We start from the raw sequence: 24,402 nt of genomic DNA, 5'->3' as shown, positions 1-24,402 counted from the left end.
ATTATGTATATATATCTATAGCTGTGTAGGGGCTATTGAAATTTGCAATAGTGAAAACCGAAGCAGCATACAATGAGAAAGGAACAAGGTTTTACATAACATCAAACAGCTGACTCGTCACACAAGAAACGGTCTTGTGAATAACAAATTTGTTTATGTGGCTACTACAACAATGTCTTTCGTTAATATCAATCATAATGACACAAACGAAGTATATCATTGAAAAAGATTTATCTTCTAAGACATACATCTTTATCTTGACGTCACAATGTTAAACAGTGAGGAGACAATTTAGTAAGAAATGCGTATGTAACAAGAATTCATTACATAATGGTGTTCACACAGCGGACGGGGGTCGGTGATTGATCCCCTGGCCGCGTCAAAGTCGTCAAAAGATGGTAGTTGTTGTTACCTTGCCTGGCGCTCGGCATTAAGGGTCGAAAACAAGGACTGCTCGTATAATGTGTCCAAATGGGATATCCACGTTTAACTTCGGCATAGTATCTCAGTGGGCCAGCCAGCCGTGAAGATCCCTGTTTGCGGTAAAAGACGATTATGCTTCTCATAAGACTAACGGGGTCGGGTGGTCAGGCTCGCTGACTTGGTTGATACATGTCACCGTATCCCAAGTGCATGGATCGACGCTCATGATGTCAATCATTGGGTTGTCTGGTCCAGATTCGATTATTTACAGACCGTCGTCGTATAGCTGGAGTATTGCTGAGTGCAAGGTTAACAAAACAACAACAACAACAACAACAACAACAACAACAATAACAACAACAGCTACCAGAAACAGTGGGACAGCAAAACAAAATCGGCATTAGTCCGCACTCCTTGAAGCACATACACACGCGCATGCGCGTGGCTATATAAATAAAATAGCCTTGAAAACAATTTTTAACCGCATTTCACCACACAGTGGGGGTCAAGATCGATGGGAATGCACTTTACGAAAAATATAAAACGTCAACGGCAGAAAACAACCAGTCTCCGAAAGAGACTCCAGTGGACGCACAAGGCAAACAGCGGTGAATATCATAAATGGGCTACCGAAAATCAGGGACGACATCAGGGGTAAGGCCAAGCAATACGTCAGCTATTGCTAAAGAACATTGCCTATTATATAGTACAGTAAACTACGGTTATAACGAATTCCAATGGACAACTAATGTTAGTTCGTTATAACCGTAGTTCGTTATAAGCATATAGAAAAACATCTATACAGCAAATGGCCGGGACCAATAATTAAGTTCGTAACATCCGTCAGTTCGTTATAAGCGTGTTCGTTATAAACGTATTTTACTGCAGATAAATACATGTTATATGAGTGCGATGGCAATTGATGGTGATATATACACGTGCGTTAAGGTAGTCAGTGTTTAGAGTCCAATTACAATCTGAAGAATATAAAACTTCGTGATGTAATTGCCCAGCTGTATTAACCAACCAAGGATATTTTAGTTAACTTTATTCTTTTGTTCGAGTGTAGGATCCCAGAGCAACTACCTAGGGTAGATATCAGACCACATCCTGGTCAGTAGCACGTCATGCCATCAGGCACAGAAGTGAATGAGTGAGTGAGTGAGTGAGTTGGGTTAAACGCCGCTTTCAACAGTATTCCAGTAATATCGCGGCGTGTCAGCTTGATATGGGAGGAAAGCCCGAAGTGATGCAGGTCTCAGACGTTTACCACTTCGGTGAAACCCACGAGCACGGGTATGGTGCTGACAAACCTAGAAACATAACCGAGGCGAACCGGGATTCGAACCCACAATCATAGGTTTCTGGCGTGCCCAAGGGACGCAACTCTGCAGAGCGAATCGCGGCGCCTTAGACGACTGGGCCATCCGTGCCCCCTCCACCTTTGAGAAACAAGGACATATGTATGATATCTTGCCGGTGAGTCAACAACCTCATCAATTCAATTTCAGCAACAATGATTTGCAAACTTATCTTATCAAATTGGTATTTTGTGATGTGCATTAATAGTTCAGCCTGTCGAATAAGACTGATCACGGACTACCAAAGGATGTAACGGCGTAGACTTTGGAGCCTGCTTCATCCCCAAGTGATGGAACACACTTGTCGGTCAGTTTGCAGGTGCCCGTTGTGGAGATGCTGAACCCGATGCAAGCAGTGGTGCAGAGACACTTGTAGTTGCACTCCTTGGTGGTCATCCCTGTTTCCTGGAAGATGACGTGGTCAGCGTTGTTGATCATCTTCCCTACACCAGACATATGGAAAACAAAGGGCTGGAACCCTGAGGACACCGCCGGTCGACCTTGGGCAGCACAAGTGGGATCCGCTGAAACATCGTGATCGGAGAGTCAGGCATAACACCCCTTTGAAAAGTATTAAGTTACATGACAGCGTGTTGGTTTATTGTAGGGAGGAAGGGTGATTGAGTGAGTGAGTGAGTTGGGTTTAACGCCGCTTTTAACAGTATTTCAGTTATATCGCGGCACGTCAGCTTAATGCGGGAGGAAAGCCCCAAGTGATGCAGGACTCAGACGTTTACCACTTCGGTGAAACCCACGAGCACAGGTATGGTGCTGACAAACCTAGAAACATAATTGGGGCGAACCGGGATTCGAAGCCACAATCATAGGTTTCTGGCGTGCCCAAGGGACGCAACTCTGCACAGCGAATCGCGGCGCCTTAGACGACTGAGCCACCAGTGCCCCCTAGGGAGGAAGGAAAATTGGCACATCTCAGAAACATTTACTATTTTGGTGATATCACGAGCACCAATAAGGCCCTGAGAAACCAACATCTGGGATCTGAACCAAATGCCACCGGATCTTAGTCAGCTAATGTAACCATATCTTCACACTGAAGATCATCGGGCGACTGCCCAAAATCATCAGGATATGAATACACACGCCCAGGTGAAAGTCGAACAACCATTTATTTCCTCTTATTGCCAACTTTTACGAAGTTTCTTGAGCATAACAGTGATGTGTTAAACAAATACGAAACATTTTAACATATATAATATGTATGAGCATACAGTTTAAAATGAGATACCATGTATCATACCTATGTTTTACTGAAGTTCAGACATTAGAATATTTAATAATACAACTCTACCGTTATAATAATAGGTTCTAAATTAAAACGTTTACTCAGATTCCCATTGGTAAATGCCATAGTGAATGGCTTGTGAATTGGCATGGCAAATGGTTTGGTAAATGGCTTGGGAGATGGCATAGTAAATAGCGTGGTAAATGGCGTGGTAAATGGCATAGTAAATAGCATGGTAAATGGCGTGGTAAATGGCATGGTAAATAGCGTGGTAAATCGCATGACAAATGGCATGGCAAATGGTGTGGTAAATGACATGGTAAATGGCATGGTAAATGGCGTGGTAAATGACATGGTATATAGCATGGTAAATAGCGTGGTAAATGACATGGTAAATGGCGTGGTAAATGGAATGGCAAACGGCTAGGTAAATGGCGTAGCAAATTGCATGGTAAATGGCATGGTAAATGGCGTGGTAAATGGCATGGCAAATGGCTAGGTAAATGGCGTAGTAAATTGCATGGTAAATGGGATGGTAAATGACATGGTAAATGGGATGGTAAATGATATGGCAAATGGTGTGGTAAATGACATGGTAAATGGCATGGTAAATGACATGGTAAATGGGATGGTAAATGACATGGCAAATGGCGTAGCAAATTGCATGGTAAATGGCATGGTAAATGGCGTGGTAAATGGGATGGCAAATGGCTAGGTAAATGGCTTAGTAAATTGCATGGTAAATGGGATGGTAAATGACATGGTAAATGGGATGGTAAATGGCATGGCAAATGGTGTGGTAAATGGCATGGTAAATGGCATGGTAAATGAAGTGTTTGTAATCCTTACCGCATGTCTGAACAGTGTTGACAGTCAGATCATCAGTTGTAGTGTCTGGAAGGATAAAAATTATCTGTTCATTTCAATGTGACATCGAAGGTTGTTTGCAAAGGAATTCATATGTTAAACCATAGAAGTACATTTCCTCAAGTGATGGCACGTACATGTAGATTTACACGTAGGTCTGGCATAACAGACCAAGATTACATCAATCCATAGAACATACACAGCCACGCCTACTCTTATGAAGCTAGTCATGGAAACAGATTTCGTCCCTTTATTGCAAGAGATGAGGTCACTAAGTATACGTTCACACAATGCGATACAACATCAGTAGCTCTAGTATGACGTGCAGGTTAGAGAAAAAGACACTTAACAAGAGAGGCCCACGCGAGATATTAACAACTCCGAAGAGCACCTGAACATTGTGATATATACACTAGCCTCGCATAAACAAAGAACAAACTAGCAATAGGCACAATGACACAGCTCATGTTCTTATCATACAACTCTTTACATTTCAGCCTTGTGATATATTATTGGGGTCATGTTTTTATCGGATATATGTCCTGCAATGTATTATTGGGGTCAGTTTTTCATCGGATATATTCCTCGGACGGTAGTAGTATTTGTTTGAATTTACGAAAATCATAACTAAAATAAAATAAAATATAATACACAAATAACATTAAATGTGACAGAGGCATCCAACTCGGTCACAATATGGTTTTAAAGCTGACGTTTGTACAATTGTACGCAATGTAAGCAACTACATTGTCAAAGAAAAGGAAAACCTGCAAGACAATCGTTTTGCCATATAAATAGTTGTACGACCAAGAAATCTGAGGTTGATTGCTACAGAGAACTGAATGAAAATGTATCACACGAAGGGTTTGAATGTGGACTTCTTCCACGGCTGGACATCCCAAGGGTGATAGTGATAGAGTAACAATAGCATCCGTAAATCCAAAATTAAAACCAATCACACAAGCAGTTTGAGAGCAACGGTGGAAGAATACCTTACAACTCCCAATGTCGATTGGGGCGGTCGGGTAGCCTAGTGGTTAAAGCGTTCGCTCGTCACGCCGAAGACCCGGGTTCGATTCCCGACATGGGTATAATGTGTGAAGCCCATTTCTGGTGTCCCCCGCCATGATATTGCTGGAATATTGCTAAAAGCGGCGTAAAACCATACTCACTCCCTCACTCACCCAATGTCGATTACATAGCGTCTGAGACAAAGGTGCACTTCGTGGAGAAAATCAGAGTAAATCAAACACCTATACCAGCATTTTTAAAACTGAGGGGCCCAAACTATCAAAATCCTCTCGACCGCCTCCGTGGTCTAGTGGCAGAGCGTCCGCCCGGAGAGAGGAAGGTCCGGGGTTCGATCCTGTGGACCCGCCTATGTACATTGTAAACATTAACCTTGCCTCACTTCATTGATCTTGCCTCAGTGCGAGAAATTCTACCTATAAGATGACCTCGGCTGACTAATCGAGTTTTGTGGCTAGACACAACTCCACTGGTGAGTTATCCATTTTGGAAGATCTCGTTACATAAGCATCATTGTCATGGATAACACCGAACGTTCGGCAGTATAATACGTACAGAACAGAAGTACCGTCGGCGGGATGGGTTGACGTCAGTCACGTTAACCCAGTCATTGTTAAGCTATCGGACAGTTCTGACTCACGTTCCGAGGAATGCGACTAATTATAAAATCATTAAATACTTGCTCCCACAGGAGATATCGCTTGGGGTAGATATCGCTTCAATGAAATTGCATCACAATGCTTTGCAGACCATTGTGACGTCATTGTTACATGACGTCACAATCAAATGACATCACTAATGGCTCTGCTACTGCAGCTGTTTGCAGCACTTTTTACACTTAAGACACTGCTTATTACTGTCTACAAACTGAAAAAGTTGGACGAATGATGTTGGATGATAAATAAAATCTCATCCTCATGTCTTTTGATATCAAATATATCAACACTCGTTGATATATTTTATATCAAAAGACACTCGGGTGAGATTCTTTGTATATCAGTTAACGTGGATTCATTCCAGTGAGGTCGATGTCGTAGATTTTCGTGTGTGCGAGGGCCTTCACCATTAGCATGTCAAGCGAACAAATGGTTATGTTCAACAAGTGAGAAGCTCGGGTTTGAAGCAGAGTTGACAGACGAAAGTTAAATCAGGACAAGAGGATCAGGATGAAACTAACAATGACCATGTCTTGACAGTACTCACCAAAGCGCATGGAGACAACATTTGATCCGTCCGATGCCCCGACAGTCATGTACTTGATCTCAATGATATCAGGGTCCATCCAGCTAATCACCTGCTGGCCACCGATGACTGTCCCCTTGCCCATCCTGATGGTGCACTGGTCCCAGGCGACCCAGTAGGGGTGAAAGGTCGAGTCGCACGTGAAGTAGGAACCTCCCTGGTTCACCTCAGACTCTGGTGTCCCTGGGCAACCAGAGCATTTTTTCCTGACTGCCGAGAAATACTGTCCACCAGTGTCTTTATTCAGATCGATGTTGTAGCCATTGGATGTTGACTTGGTCGGCCCCCACAGCCCAAACTGTATGTTCTTACATCCCTTCAGTTCAACCTTTGCTGACCAGTGGCCGATGATGTTGAGACCGTATGGATCTGCATAGTTGTTATATGATGCTGTGTTGATCTGTGCTAAATATACAAAAAATACCCTTCAATGAAGTACAACTCTGGGTTTAGACATCGATCCCCTTTGCGTACATGATACATACACACCTGTGACTGAGTAAAGATGCACGAGGGTTTACAAGAGTGCAGCCTCCTATTCCATCATCCACAGCTGGTGCGGTCGGGTAGCCTAGTGGTTAAAGCGTTCGCTCGTCACGCTGAAGACCCGGGTTCGATTCCCGACATGGGTACAATGTGTGAAGCCCATTTCTGGTGTCCCCCGCCGTGATATTGCTGGAATATTGCTAAAAGCGGCGTAAAACCATACTCGCTCACTCATCCACAGCTTGGCAACATAACGCGATTTACCGGCAGGCTGAGACACAAAGTAAAATCCTTCATGTTGATTTGTCATTTGTCTATGAATAACTGTTTTCATAAATAAATATGCCAATACCTCATTGCTCACATGTTTGCCGAAAATGGTTCAGAATCTGCCAATATACTATCATAGGCATTAAATGTGAATGTATTAATATTTAAGGTTTAAAACTAAAATAATTGTCAGACACTGGTAATTATTCGTTATGCAAACAATAACACATAGTAAGAGAATTGAAATATAATATCATTTCTAAATGTTAAACCATAAATACATCGTCACATAAACCAAAACATTCAATAGCTGTCTCTGTTGAAACACTGTTTTATCTAAATGCCATGTAAGCTATGACGTATTTTGTGGTATCTAAGTTTCAGTGAAAACAAATCATAATCCAACTATTAAAATATTTTCTAAAATAACATTGTCAACACCACTTAATTAACTGGGCTAATAAGCTAATAGAATATATGTCATCCACCAGCTAGTTAGTGTCAAAGGATACACAAATTAAGATTTCAAATAGATTAAAACCTATAACAACATTCACGTGAATGTTAATCCCAAATATGGTTTGGTTCACACAACCTAACCTTGTTGTGATTTGTCAGCTTACCCAAACCAATAATATACCAAGTATACATGTAATTTAGTATAAACATCGGTGCGGGGAGAGGTGTCTACAGACTTGCTCTCGCCTTCCTGGGAACACACTCGGTCCCTGGGAAGTCCCTCGTGAGGACCTGGGGTAGAACGTGTCCCAAGCATCCCATTGTTAGTCGTAAGAGGTGATTGAATTGGGCAACCCGTTTGGCGATGGTTGCGTCCCTGTGTCGACAGAGGACGGGAGTGTGGCGGTTGCAGGCACTGGCTACAGGAATAACACACTTTTTTAAATCTATGTTTAAAGGCGTTTTTGAACCACAACTGCAACATAACTATGGGCACTTCCATTCCATGTACTTGAAGCCTAGTTCGCATGAGAAAACACGAAAACATGAATCGTATGATTATGGAAAGAATTTTGTCGCTTATGTTGCAATTGTAATAACAGTATCAGGGTGTATCAAACAAGGGTTGTTTGGCTATGTTTAAAGACGGGTTTAAACCACAACTGCAACATAGCTATGGGCACTTCCATTCCATGTACTTGAAGGTGACACTAGCCTCTCTTCATTTTATCACAGTGGTCTTTCGCTCAACCTCTTCAAATGTGCATTTATTTCCAATTCTCCAAGTGTTTCTTTTGCATTTTTTGATAATCAAATATTGCATCTTCACACTATTTTTCACTTCTTTAATACTGTAAAAAGCGACGGTTCGGTATAGATCCTTATACCGTTGTCACCTCATCCGTCAACTTCTAAGTAATGCCTATCAAACAATTTAGACACATACATATTGAAATATTGTACATGATGTTTGCCTAAAAAACAACAATAAAACTTGTCTTAAACTATTAATGGAAGAAAGAGGTCATGCAGGAATGATTGGATGCAAACATAAGATGTATCAACTATGAGCATCATGTCCATATTCTAATCAAATGTTTGTCGTTAATGTATCGAGCAATAGTTCTTTCTAAACCTCGACATGGGTAATGTACAGACTATACACACCGAAACATTATATACAGGATCTCTATGTTAGCGAGTGAGTATTTTACGCTGCTTTTAGTAATATTCGTGCAATACCTTGGAGCGAGCGACCGCCTTACCACTCGGCTAACCAACAGACCCACTTGTCTATGTATAATAGTAACCATGCAATATTGAGCAGAATAAACACCACAGTTATCAGCCTTGATTGTATTGGATTGTACACGTTGTGCCTATTTGGCTTCTTAAAAAAGCAAATAAAGATTGATTGATGTACGTACAGATATGCTGCATATATACTTCTTAAGAAAACGTAGACATACAAATATAACAGCAACTGTGACAGTATCGCTTCTGGCATGCATTATTGTTCTGCTGGGTCGATAACACTCACTAAATTTCCCAGCCATTTTGTAAGTTAGAAATGTCTGCTTTAAGTTGTAATCTATGTTTAAGCCCTATGCATAGCTGAATGTGTCAAAATCATTATTGGGTGGCATACATATTCGACATCGTTTCAACGAACATTTAGTTATATGTATATGCAACTCCACTGAATTTACTGTTCAGCAACATGTATCTCGAACTCGGTAGAAATGTCCAATATTTAGTAACATGTTATACCGACTCAATTACAACTAGTATCAAATAGGAAAGAATATTAAAAAAACAAAAGCCGATATTAGTTTATGAATGTGAATTTTCGTCAAGACGAGTGTTTGCATTACATATGAATTATTATGGAGAACACTGTACCACAACTGATGATGATGAAAGTGTGCCTCGTCTCCTCGTTTGATTGGCTGACATTGGGTCAGTCTGTTAGAAGGTGTTTATAGATTTACGAGTTATATGTCATTGGAAATCAATGTCCTTTGTTGTTCCCCTGGTTGTTGTCATAAACTATGAAGACCTACTGGTTGGATATCTTCTTAAATAATGGACGCTGTGGCACAAAGAACAAACCTGTGCCCAGTGGATGAGTCCCCGCGGTTCCCCGGTACTATGTAAACGTTGACAATGGCGCAAGTACCAAGAGAGCACGGGATACTGAAGTGGATTTGTACTTCAATTGCACGCTCCAAGTCGTTGGAACCCCTAAGTGTCTTATCTTCATTAAAGATTCATAAAATCCATCCTTTTCTATGTTTTACCATTACAAGTCAACGTGGACTTCGTGTAGAATAGTTCAAAGAAAAACGATATAACACTTTCTCTATAAAACGTGGCATCCTGCATTAATCTGCATTAGTCTAGTCTTCTATGAAAAATGGATGGTCACAACAGCACCTGTTTCAAAATAATCATATTGAACAATGGTGATTTGGGTAATCCTTTACCCCCATGGGTTCGTGAATCGTGAGTTATAAAGGAGTTGAACGAGCAAAATATAACTGAGTGCATGTTTTCAGAAACCAAAAGAGATATGTGAATTTCCAATCTAAACCACTTGACTTTCTGTCTCCTTTTGGGGAGGGGTATTCTGGGACAGCAATGACACCTGAAATGAGTGTCTTGTGTTTATCAATATTTACTGCACATATCACAGGTAAACATGCCCGACAAAGGTACTTAATGGAGGTAGGACTGTAGTGCTCGCTCGTTTCACAGTTCTTCAAACTCTGATCAGTTACTACTAAAGATTACACACAAGAAATATACATGACATCATTCAACCAGATGGTTAAATGATGTTTGTCGTGATCACATTGTTATTATTAGAAAGGTTTATCAAGGAAAGGAAAGATCTTCTTACTCCAATCATACTGCAGCAACATCTGACAACGACCTTGAAATGTTCCATTTTAGCGTAGATGAAAATGTATACAGTGACGATAAATCCCCAAATGTCTATAGCACTGGCTTCACACAAAATGAAAAAAAAGAAAAAGAATTGAATAAAAGTACACGGCTTACATTTGTAAAGTATTCGTCTCTAATGGCGTATCGGTGATACCGATATCGCTATCTGTACCCCGTAGGTTGACTTGCCTTAGCATGTGTTTGTGACAGGTGCGAACCGTGAACACCTTGCATCATTACTATCTGATAGTGATTCTCAAAATTTTGCATATATATGGTACATTGGACTACAATGAATTTCAAAGACTCTTGTTTACAAGCTGTTTGATATTAAAAGCACATGTAAATCGTGGTTACCATACATATTGTAACATATCTATCGGAGGTTCAGGTAAACTTGTCAAAAATGAAAGCAAATACCATCTGCATTTTAATGAAAAAACAATGTACACACTATTTGAAATGCTTGACTTCCTCATTGATAACATTTATGGAAAGTTTGGGGGTAAGAAGTAGGAATCCCCATGATCACCAATTGTGCTCTCCTTCTTGCACATCTGTTTCTTTATGCATATGAATCGGAATTTCTGCTCGGATTGGCAAAGTCAAAAACAAGGTAATTTGGCCAAGACATTTAAACACACAATGCCATTTAGAAAGTGGTCAAAGTGTAACAAATGTTATATTTGGGATAACACTTTCTTAGTAAAGTACAGATTTTCGTACTTTTTGGGGTTGAGTCCCGTATTCGAACCAGCACCGCCATAGTGAGGCACCTAATCGCCAGCACACAAAGTCAGCGATCTAACCCACTCAGCCACCGAGGCTTCAACAAAAATGAAAGTCCGACAACGGGTAGTCTAGATCACGCACTTTGTGTACCCCTCTGACAAGTGTTAATTCCCACGTCTCCCACTGCCGGAAGCTATGAACACACAATGCCATTCCGAAAGTGGTCAAATGTAACAAATTTTATATTTGGGATAACACTTTCTAAGTAAAGTACAAATTCTCCTACTTTTTGGGGTTGAGTCCCGTCCGGGATTTGAACCCACGCCGCATGCGTGAGGCACCTAATCGACAGCACACAAAGTCAGCGATATAGACAAAAATAATTGTTCGTGTCGAACTAGTTGCATTGAATATGCTATGCACCATTTGCTATTATGGTATTTAGGGGGCAGTCGGGTAGCCTAGTGGTTAAAGCGTTCTCTCGTCATGCCGAAGACACTGGTTCGAATCCCCGCATGGGTATAATGTGTGAAGCCCATTTCTGGTGTTCCACGCCGTGATATTGCTGGAATATTCCTCACTCACTCACTCACTCACTCACTCACTCACTCACTCACTCACTTAACTTGATTGTGGAATCTGTTTCTTTATGCATAAAAATAGGAATTCTTCTCCGACTGGCAAAGTCAAAGGTATATGTCAAAGAAGTTTAGCTTCATGACCTGATATCGTTCAATAACCATCAAATAGCCAATTTCCTTCCGTCTCTTCTGTTTCATACTTAGATTTTTGCATACAATTCGTAGACGTTCTGGTTGACATCATATGGCATAAAGACGTAGAGGAAGTAATTGAGAGGCACTCAATTACCTATTTCCTTGGAGGAGTCACAATACACTTTATTGGATAATCGATTTCGGTTTCAAAAACACAGATATGTTTCGTAATAAAGCTAACACGTCATACGTAGCTTTTGAAACAGCTTAAGGCGATTTAAAGAAAAGAACATGTTTACTAAACCATGACACCATTGCTGCCAGAGTGCATTTGGTTTAACACCAAACAAAGACTTTAAAAGTTTTATCAGCACTTGGGCAAAGGGCACAAAATAATAATCAATAATACTTAGAAAGTAATCAGGGGTATACCAAGTGATCTACGGTGTCACAACACGAAGACATAATTACTTCAATGTATAGATTATAACCGAGTGTTGGCTCTTTTCCCATTTAACACAGCTCAAACAACCAATGGCCAGCACAATGACATGCTGTGTTGACGTTCAATGTTACGTCAAGACAATAAAACTCTCTAAGTGTACAGCATTTGTGTAGGGTTTCTTCGAGATCTGCTTTGAGTGCAATCTAAACAATTCCTTTGACGGAGACATCACTGCCCGAGGTGAAAACTGGTACTTATAACACTGAATACTGGAAGCACTGCGTGTTAGTCATGACCCGTGTTTAACATAATTGTACAATGCCAAACTACTCTCCTTGATGTTTTATTTAGCGGGTGAATTCAACTCTCTCTCTCTCTCTCTCTCTCTCTCTCTCTCTCTCTCTCTCTCTCTCTCTCTCTCTCTCTCTCTCTCTCTCTCTCTCACTACACATGTGAAATATCCGATTAAATACATTTCCCCCTAAAAAAACAAAACAAAGCAAAACAAAAAAACACAGGCTCAACTTGCCAAGTGTCACATCAATACTGGTCTTTACCATAACCTCATCACTTTAAAAATGATACCACAGCACTGTAGATCACCTGGTTATGTACTTAACAATTATACATGTCAGTACGGAGAGTTGCTGTTATGAAAACCATCACTGATACAGTAAACTACGTTCATAACGAACACGCTTATAACGAACTGACGGATACAACGAACTTACTTTTTTTGTCCCGACTATCTGGTGTAGTTATGCTTATAATAAACTACGGTTATAACGAACTAAAGTTAGGTGTCCCTTTGAGTTCGTTATAACCGTAGTTTACTGTATTCATATATGTCCCTTCATCTATATATGAGGACGTTTAAAGACCACACTAAAATCCGCCACATCGGGAATGTCACTGTTCTATCAGACTTTTTTGCAAATACCCACTGACCATATTTTTATAAAGAGGCACAAACGTTATTCAAATGCAATTGCTTTCGCCTATTTATCGATCAACGACGTCAGGGTTTAAATAAAATACGTAAACCACCTCATTAAAAAGACATACGTGTTCTGTTTAATATAATGAGTGAGTGAGTGAGTGAGTGAGTGAATTGGGTTTAACGTCGCTTTTAACAGTATTCCAGTTCTATCAGCTTAATGTGGGAGGAAAGCATGAAGTGATGCAGGTTTCAGACGTTTACCACTTCGGTGAAACCCACGAGCACGGGTATGGTGCTGACAAACCTAGAAACATAATTGGGGGAATCGGGATTCGAACCCACAGTCATAGGTTTCTGGCGTCCCCAAGGGACGCAGCTCTGCACAACGAATCGCGGCGCCTTAGACGACTGGGCCACCCGTGCCCCCTAATATAATGAGGATAACTCAGTTCCTACTACATACATACCAGGTTTCACTTCATTTGGAACAAAAATAACTACATGTGGTTTTCAATATGGCGAACGTGGACGCCATACTGGATATAAAAACCATCATTCAGTGGCATTCTCGTCATTTGTGGGAGCTAGCCTGTGAAACATAAGATCCACTGTGGTTTCTGAGTAGATGACGTTTACAGAACAAATAATGCAAGAGAGTATATTCAGTCTAGATCATCCGCAAGAACAAATTCCCTTTGGTGTTAAGGGCACAAAAGCTGTGAACATTATATGAATGGACCACTGTAAATCAGTGAGGACACCAGGTGTTCGCGAACAGGGTAAGCATGTCCTGCCCTACCGGCAGCATCTGCTACTCACACAAATGCTTTTTGAAACATTTAAGAGCATGGTCCAAAGCAGAGCCAAATCATGTTAATAAAAAACTGTTGCACAAAGCAAGCGGAACATATGGGTGAATGCCACTACCAACAACATTTTGAGCATCAAAGTCAGAGTAACGGCCATTGATAGGGTTTTTAATATGGCTGTTGTGGCAGTCTCTAACCACTTCAGCAAATCTGTCGTCATAGCTTGTGACGTGTCAGCTTCATTAGTCCAGTTGTGTTTGAGGAGATGTTACACGTATGACGAATCTAGTTTCCAATGTCCGCTGTCAGCCATATTAGATTTCCAATTATAATGCCTCGAGTAAGGTTTAAACTACATCTGTGAAGATCTCATCCACTATTGTATCCTGGCTACCGCCACAGTGAAATTTCTTTCTGCTTAATTTGTTTCAGAGTTTATTTAACAATATAGAAATAATATGATCAATTACATGGTCTAGCTCGTGTGATATCTTAGTGCTTCGTATTAATAGAAGCTTGTCGTACTGTCGGTCACATCACACGTATCTTCCCAATTTGGCCAAAACTCACGTTACAAATACATTCACTGTTTGTACTTCATGATTTTTTGTCCCATTTGATGATTATTATATGCTCTAATGAGTTATAACCTAAACGTGCAGGAGTTCATACGGTTAGATTGTGGAGTGAGTGAGTATGGTTTTACGCCACTTTTAGCACCATTCCAGCAAAATCATGGCGGGGGACAACATTCATGGGTCTCACACATTGTACACATGTGGGGATCCGACCAGGTCCTTCGGAGTGACGAGCGAAAGCTTTAGCCACTAGGCCCGGTTTAACATTGAAACACACCGTTAGTGACAGGGACGACAAACGAAGATTGAAACAACGAAACATGTTTCTCATCATTAATGATACGGGTTCCTAATAAAAAATACCAGAATATCTAAGTGAACAAATTTGTGCAGTTTAATGAAATACAAATTAGTATGAAGTATCCATTAAGAAAATTCCAAAAGCTATACCAATGCCATAGATTAATTTTCACTGGATTAAAGAATGGAAATTCACCTGGAAAAGCAGACTTCACGAACATCATAAGAATGGTCCATACTCTTGCCGCTGTTCCCATTCTTGCGAATGTAAATCAATTCTGCTCGCCCGCCACGTCTGTCCGCTACCTGCAGCCTTCTCAGATTGTGCTGTAGCCGTGTGCAGAATTCCTTATGAATAGAACATGAAGTAGAATATATAATGAACGGTATTTGTTGCAGAAACATTTCGTTTTCCCCGAGGACTTAGTTTAGTTTAGTTTAGTTTAGTTTAACCTAATTATATTTTGTTTTTACTACGTGAGGTGCAGGGTGTAAAACTCGAACAAGTATTTACAAAAGTCTTGCATTATGATTATGTTCAAACCTTCTGTTAGGTCTTACGCTACATTAAAAATCTTTTGTGTAGTTTGATTTGGGACACAATGCTGCGTATACGATTGAGTTGGCGTAAGGCTGGTTTTAACCGTAGTTCAGCAAGAGCACGGTGCGTCAGCTGAACGTGATGCAAGTCGATCACCACTTATGTGATCTCCACGCGCATGCCACTGCGGCTGGCGCTGACGAACCATGAATCATGAACAGGGCGATTCTGGAATTCAAACTCACCATCACAGGGTACTCGCAGGAACCTCGTACGTGCAGGAATCTACGACGATATTACAGGGGGCACGGGTGGCCCAGTCGTCTAAGGCGCCGCGATTCGCTGTGCATTGTTGCGTCCCTTCGGCACGCCACAAACCTATGATTGGATTCGAATCCCGGTTCGCCCCAATTATGTTTCTAGGTTTGTCAGCACCATACCCGTGCTCCTGGGTTTCACCGAAGTGGTAAACGTCTGAGACCTGTATCACTTCATGCTTTCCTCCCACATTAAGCTGACACGCCGCGATATAACTAGAATAATGTTAAAAGCGGCCACTCTGGCCATTGGAGCTCTTGTTTCCAACAATCTTACACTTCTTCTGACAACAGGAGCCCCTGTATGCAACAACAGGACCTTGACCCCGAACAACAGAAACATGAACGCCTGAACAAACACGGGAACATGTCAAAATATGGAATTGCATCTGACAACATTTCTGTCACTGATACGTCAAGGTTTGAAATGTCCTCCACATATCTACCAAAAAACCTTGTAACCTTGATCAAACAAGAGCCACTGAAATCCATTAAGGTCCATTGTATGATTCAGACACTATATCGTGGGCGTCTCTTTATGGGTCATTTTCCAACGGTGGTGATACCTGTTTAATCCTGCATCATAACTGTGAAATTAATTTTATTTATGAAATCAAAACCAATCTAGATATATATCCAAAAGCAAGTCTAGCCTTGTCTGGTCGGCATCAGGACAATTATTTGTTTTAATGACTATCGTAAAGTTGACGTCATTGACCTCTTGTCATACAGTCTTGTGGATAGTTTTTAGTCACTCAAAATATGTATGAATAGATCTAAATATGACACAGATGATGCAGTTTCACTGACCCGTTTTATTTGTTGCCCATCACTGAAATCAACACTTCTCCATTGTTGCGGGGACCATACATGTGGATTTCGGCAAAGTTGACGGTTATGACGTAATAGTCTACGAACTGTAATTCCTGCTTCCCTTAATCGATTCCCGACGGTTTTTAGTCGAATATTCTACACGTTCTGCTATTTGCGGCGACGAAGTATGGAATGGATATAGGTACATGTACGTGGTTAATATTTTTTGACAAATCAGAATCAAGCATTCTTCATTGTCATGTTAGAATTGTTGTTATTTAATTGATTGTCGATATTTAAACGTCAGTCGAATTCTAAACTGCCAGACAAAAAACCCATTATACACGCATCTTCAATGGTGGCTGAAAATGTCATTCGATGGTGAGCTATTTGATCAATTTGTTAATGGTAATTTAGGATTGACAAACAAGATACTAAAAACCAGTATTCATAGTGAGTGAAAAGACCGAAATACTTCCAAGCTTCGAATCCCATTTACTCACATTTATCAAGAACTGAAATTGGTAAAGCCGTCAGTTCCAAATGAAATGTCCGTCTATCGAAGACTCATTGCTCACAATAAATCACGAATATCTAAAAATATGATGTTTATCTCCTAAACGATTGCTTGTTTGGTTGTCGCAAAATGTGTTTTTGTTGGACTGATATGACCAAGGTTTCAGTATATTTTCTTTTTGACAGCATGGTAAACATAAAATAGCAATGTTTCAAGAACTTTACAATCAACAGGAGATGCTTGTTCACGATTACGACGTAAGGATTGATGTTCAGGAAGTATTTATTTTTGGTAACTCGTATTACATACAATCATTAAGTGGAATTCATCTTCAGAAGTTTTCTAGTACAAAATGTACACAATAGTTGTCCGTGTCATTTACCGTAGTTATCAAACATTTGGTCACAGCATCGTGGTCGGAACAAGGTTTTAAAAGATTTTCTTTACATTACTAAAGGCGGATGATCTTCACACACAAACTGCTGCTTAAACGTAGAGTATGTATATGTACATGAGGTATTTTGTACATCCCTTTGTTGTGGAGCCCCAAAGATTCAAATGTTATGTTTCCAGATCCCGGCTCAATACACATCCATATGTAACAATAAATTGATATGCCTTGTCCAGTTGCTGTTGAGAGTGGTTGCGTGAGTGAGTTTGGTTTTACGGCTCTTTTAGAAATATTCCAGCAATATCACGGCGGGGGACACCTGAAATGGGCTTCACATATAGTATCTGTGTCGAAAATCGAACCCGGGTCTTCAGCGTGACGAGCGAGCGCTTTAACCACTAGGCTACCCGACCACCCCTGCTGTTGAGGAAGATCGTAATGCATTCTGTATAATTTCAGGAGGTGGTTTGTTTCAGTAGGACAATCAGGGGGTACAGTTATTAGGATATCTACTACTTTCATGAGAGAAGGCCACGCCTAAAGCAAACGTTTACATTGAATACGTCTTCAATACAATACATCCTTTACTCTTATATCTATGAATAATATATCATCCAATATACTTTCTCATTAGTTATGATTGGAGTTAATCTGTTTGACTGATTGATGTGTAGTGAAGCTAAGTAAGGTGTTGTGAAGTGTGGTGAGGTGAGCTGGGCGGCTGATTTGTCACCAAGCGACGATGCGATGCGATTTGAGTGACTGGTGTGTCTTAAGGCGCCTTTTTTGTTGAACGCCGCACTCAGTAATATTCGAGCTATATGACGCGGGCTGTAAATCATCGAGTATGAACTAGACAATCATGTGATTGACGTCATGAGCATCGATCTACGCAATTGAAATATGTTTACATGAAACAGACACGCCGGCGAACCTGACCACCCTATCCCGTTAGTCGTTTTTTTACGACAAGCAAGGGAAACTAATTCTAATCCTGTGTTTTATAGTGAGGGAGATAGGTGATTGATTGATTGGGTATAACAACCACCAATCAAACTGTTAGAATTCCCATGTGGTGATTATTTTGACAATAAGGTCCAGTAAGAACTCGGAAGGATGAGATGGTAATGTGACTTGGGTTGTAAACTCCCCAGCGAATTGAGAAAGGTACTGAGTGCATACTGATCGATTGACCGGGGTAATACTACTGTAGCGCTTTGGGTATACCCATGGAGGATGTGGAAATACGGCGCGATATAAATGGCCTATTTTTATTAATATAATATACGCCATTGTTGTTATAGACACAAATGGGGATTTTAGCTCTGACCCGGATATTATGTTCATGACTTGGATAGTTGTTCCTGATGTCAACCACCTGAATTCATACGTGTCGCCTGAAAACTTCGTCAATCAACATTCACTTACTAGTCGTGTATTCACTATAAACCACGAACATACGATTGAATACATGCATTCATGAACTATATAACTGGAGCGAAGAAACAATATCTTCAATCATGAACTGAGTCGGTTGGGGAGCCTTGTGGTTAAAGCGTTCGCTCGTCACGCCGAAGACCCGGGTTCTATTCCCCACATGGGTACAATGTGTGAAGCCCATTTCTGGTGTCCCACGCCGTGATATTGCTGGAATATTGCTAAAAGCGGCGTAAAAGCAAACTCACTCACTCATACATGAACTGTTTAAATACATGAGATTTAAATCTTATTTATGTCGGTTGGCAGACAGATTGCGTGAATGCATGATTCGAGGACAGCTGGTTTCAACGAGGGCAAAATGTGAGTGGTTGATGGGTGGATCTTTAATCTGCACCGGTACTGAGCATGGTGAAAACCTAGAGCCAGCGATTCTCTTCAGAAACATGCACGTAGCTATCACTGCGTTTAGTCATTTCACAAATCCCAATTTTGATTTTCTTTAGTATATGTCAGTTCATTTTGATTCTGATGATGTAGAGGGGACCGCTGTGTTTGATTGGTCAAGATAATTTCGATATGTCCATTGACAGAAATAGTGTGTAAAGTTTAAAGTGAATTTTACTGTCACCTCAGACACGAGCATGTTTGTAGGCCTTAATAATCAGTAGTAGTTTTCATTAGGTGGCCTATCGTCACTAACTTGAAAAGTTTAAGTAGTAATATGATATACTTTCATTGTCATCAGACCCGTGAAGATTCCGGGGTAGAATAGGTCTTCAGCAACCCATACTTGCCGTAAAAGGCGACTATGCTTGTCGTAAAAGGCGACTGACGGGATCGGGTGGTCAGGCTCGCTGACTTGGTTGATACATGTCATCGATCCCAATATTAATCACTGGATTGACTGGTCCAGACTCGATTATTTATAGACCGCCGTCATATAGCTGGAATATTGCTGAGTGCGGCGTTAAACAACGAAACCAACCAATCAATCATTGTCAGCTTCCTGTGTTAGAGAAATTCTAATAGGAATACAGCAGGGCGTGGTGCATGTGTGTCCAGCCACTGGGCTTCTAGTCAAAACATGAGGCAGTTGAGATGAAGATGAATTTCATTCGCGTCAGATGATGGGAGGTAGGCTGGAAACAGAAGAGCTCCCTCCATTATTAATATGTAACACAATCTATTTTGAGCCAACAGAAAATCATTATTATTTATATAGGGAAGTTTATTGTTGAAGCATTTTGTTGAAGACCATGTGCTGAATAAATGCAACATAAATGTGTAGACTGGCAATATTTATGTAGAATGAATTAAATAATAATGTAATTAAATATATTCTGCTTTAATGAAAAGATGCGATACCCTTTCTATGAATATATTTGTTTCAAGAACAAGTTGGAAAAAATATGAATATTGAAATGTTTCTCATTTGGAATAGAAGTCCATGCAGAAAGCACGAGGAGGACAAGTGAGAAAGGGAGTTTAGATAAATGGACCAAAAGGGCCAATCTTTGAGACTGATAACACCTGACAGGTGTCGAAGGAAGTCATGATCCTAAACAGTAGTGTGAAGTGGTGGAAGTATAAAAAAATAGATAGGTGAAGCTGGAAAATCACAGAGGCTGCAAAGGATATAAAGGTTGATGTTAGTTGGCTGATGCAGACAAGGACAACATATAATGAACACAACATAAAGTGATGGTGATAAAGGATGAAATGTGACTATATATAAAGTAATAAGTGAGTATGGTTTTACGCCGCTATTGCCACTATTCCGACAAAATCCGACTTATCATAACCACAAGCCATGACACGTATCTAATCTACATCCCATGACACGTATCTAAATTACATGCCATGACACGTATCTAAACCACATGCCATGACACGTATCAAATCGACATGCCACGGCACGTATGCCACCACATGCCATGACACTTATCAAAACCACGTGCCATGACACGTATCTAAACCACATGTCATGACACGTATCTTAACCACATGCCATGACACGTAACTAAACCACAAGCCATGACACGTATCTTAACCACATGTCATGACACGTATCTACATCACATTCCATGACACGTAACTAAACCACATGCCATGACACGTATCTTAACCACATGTCATGACACGTATCTAAACCACATGTCATGACACGTATCTAAACCACATGCCATGACACGTATCTTAACCACATGCCATGACACGTAACTAAACCACTTGCCATGACACGTATCTTAACCACATGTCATGACACGTAGCTTCACAACATGCAATGACACGTATCTAAACCACATGCAATGACACGTTTCTAAACTACAAGCCATGATACGTATCTGAGTGGGATATCAGGACGATAAATAACAGACCATGACAAAATGTGAAATGTTTAGAAGTAATTGGTTTCAAAGCATACAATTTTAAAAATAAGAAACAACCCAGGTCAGTGACTGAATGTTTGTATTATCACAGAAACGTCTTGCTTGCGACACATATATACTTTGAGCAACACCAAGACACTAGACAAATCAGTATATTTGCATTTCTAATATGAGCATCTACTAATGTGATCATCGCCAGTGACAGTTGGAGGGGGACACAGCATTGGACCACGTACATTGTTTTACACAAGGTCAGCTTTATGCTTTGTTGCTGTTCATGCCTTCCACCGTATTTAGTAATTCGTTTGAACAGCTGGAATCGGTTGCATTATTGATTCACAAGTTCACCATTGGATTATACTCTACTTCTACACATATAATTTTATAAGTACAAATATGACTGTTAACACTGCTATTTGGTGTAGGACTATGGCTGTATCTTAACATTCAAAATGTGGAATAGATTATGCTGTGCCAAATACATTACTAAAACAAGTTAAAGATCAACCGATTCTTTCATATTACTACATACAACATGTCATGGTATGACAGAATAAAAATAAGTAATTAGAAAGAAGCAGGTTTTTTTATAATTACTTAGTTCTGTCATGGTATGACAGATTTACTATAAGAACTATAAGTATATAATAATTGAAATGTCGGCCCATACAGAGGAACAAAGCGTTGTTTTACTCTTTGGCTATTGTTAAAATGTCACCTCATTCTTGACGAATAATGCCTAATTTTGTCGTTGTCATGGACAGTTGTCGGGACAGTGCACAATATGATTAGAAAATCAACAGACCAAACATCTAAGGTACGATTGGTAGTAGATATCGTATGCATGATTCATTATATATACAGTGATAGATCAATAACTAATTGGGATGCAGCTATATAACACTATTGTGAAACCATGACAACAGGTATGTTACAAGTACCTACATATACAAAGTGATTCACATGTACAAACTTGTTATAAAGTATATATCACATCGAAGAACATTGATGATGTATGGCATATAACTACAAACATGTTTGATGATTATCAGTGTCTGAAAGTTTAACACACGACAATGCCAGGGAATAACGATTATCCGACCAGACATATTCAAATGGTCGGAAAAGGCAAATAGTGGCGAACATTGTATGAATGGATCACTGAAAATCATGTTGACACCAGGTGCAAAAACGGTAGACATGTCTTGCTATACCGGAAGCAACCGCCACTCATTCAAGTTTTCTAAGAAGTAAGCAAAGTAAACACAAACAAGGCATGTTCAGGAATGTGTTTCAATCCTAAACGGTATGCACAATTAGTGTGTTCTGTCTAAACAAGTTTTGGTCTAAATACATGAAATGAGCTATCGCCCTATGGCCTAAAAACCACCCAAACGCAACATCCTCATAATTCAAACACCTTTGCACATATTTAGAATGTTAACACCTTTAAACATGTTTAGAATATTTATACTACCTTTAAACATGTTCAGAAGTAACACGTGAAATAAAGTGCATTTCATCCAGCTATAAGTCAAATATGGATGTAATGTATGATATATATTGAAATTAGATGTGCAAATCAGATTCACAGGCACTTGCATAACACATATAACACCTGGACTTACAACGACCTTGGTACAATTATAACTTAATAACACACTAAGCTGAGACAGTCATTGTACAGTCTCAGTCATTCAGTCAAAGTCAACTGTGTAAACCAGTGAACTAATGCCAGTCGGTCTGTCGGTCAAGTTTGTACAGTCAGGACAGTCGGTCACCCACAATATGTTGCCGCACTCAGCAATATTCCAGCTATATGACGGCGGTCTGTAAATAATCGAGTATGGACCAGACAATCCAGTGGTTGATATCATGAGCATCGATCCATGCATTTGAGATCGATGACATGCATCAACCAAGTCAGCGAGCCTGACCAGCCGATCCCGTTAGTCGCCTTTTACGACAAGCATAGTCGCCTTTTACGGCAATCATGCGTTGCTGAAGACCTATTCTACCCCGGATCTTCATGTTGAATTGGTCAGCCAAACTGTTTGAATGATCATTTGGAGTAATGTGAAATTTGTGACATCTGTCCGTCTGTCTGTGGTCAGTCGGAATTGTGACATGGTTCGTAAAATGGGCTCAACAGCTGCGGTTGTTGAATAAATGACAGAGTACAGAAATATTGCCGTTAAATTCCATCCCCTACAATAACACTCCTAACACTCTTGAATCAGACAGCTGTACGGATCACACTTCACTCTCAACTGCGTGATGAACACAAATGTCTTCAAAAGCATCAATTTAAGAACTTAACTTTAACAATTTTCGTGTCCTAATTGTCACAATTATCAATAATGATTTCCGGAAATATGTATAATTTTTTTCCACAGCTAAGCCTCATGTGTGACGAAAGTATTCAACTAGGATTGAAAAAATGAAAACAAAACTCCACTGAAAGAAATCCTGCATGTTCATCCTTCAATACAAAAACAACATGTACAAATGTACATGTTTGTCTGCGCTGACCGAGAACAACTACTTATTATAAACCTATAGCAGATTTTGCCTGTTGTTTACGATACAGCTCATTTTCACATAATGACCCTAGGGCAGGTCTTCCGGTAAGAAAACCTTGTTGACAGGTTTTACTTTTGAAAAGTAAAACCTGCTCAGTAGTCAAGTTTTACTTTCTAAGAAGTAAAACATCGGATATTGTAAAACCAGTTAGAACCACAACACGATAATAAAAGTCATCATCATGACAACTTTCATCATCATCATCATCTTTTTCGACAGTTTTAGACTGCGTTATAAATAAATCATTATCCGTGTCGTCCATCGTGTACCGCTAGGCTACTGCATTCAGCGTGAATGTGCCACTAGGTAGTGGCCACGAAAAGCTCGTGCAAAAAGTCACGTGACTAACGGTGCGGACGAGAAATCACCCATTCCTCGTTGTACCCCTAAATACCGTTAAACGAAGCATAATACCGTAGCGAATAACTGAAAACATGTTATTAACGCTGTTTTACGGCTGATAAGTTGGATAACGCACTCCTCCTCGGTTATGGTCGGGAAAGTAAGACCTCGGTACTCGGGTATCGGCAAGGTAAGACCTCGGCTCTTCGCGCCTCGTTC

At 40.3% G+C, this 24,402-nt stretch overlaps 1 protein-coding gene across 1 annotated transcript; it reads right to left on the bottom strand.

The window, feature by feature from the left end:
* Window positions 1-1,861: 1,861 nt before the first annotated feature.
* Window positions 1,862-15,106, bottom strand: LOC139445539 (uncharacterized). The gene is made up of 4 exons (XM_071226685.1): window positions 15,046-15,106; window positions 6,127-6,570; window positions 3,877-3,921; window positions 1,862-2,308 (listed from the first exon to the last, which is right to left on the bottom strand). Exons 1-4 carry the CDS (start codon window positions 15,104-15,106, stop codon window positions 2,016-2,018), a joined length of 843 nt encoding a protein of 280 aa, XP_071082786.1. The 3' UTR covers window positions 1,862-2,015.
* Window positions 15,107-24,402: the final 9,296 nt, after the last annotated feature.

The sequence above is a fragment of the Haliotis cracherodii genome, unplaced genomic scaffold, assembly GCF_022045235.1.
Source record: "Haliotis cracherodii isolate W230 unplaced genomic scaffold, xgHalCrac1.p SCAF_10, whole genome shotgun sequence".
Classification (NCBI taxonomy): Eukaryota; Metazoa; Mollusca; class Gastropoda; order Lepetellida; family Haliotidae; genus Haliotis; species Haliotis cracherodii.
Note: the sequence above shows the minus strand (reverse complement) of the source record. Positions and strands in the feature narration are given on the sequence as shown.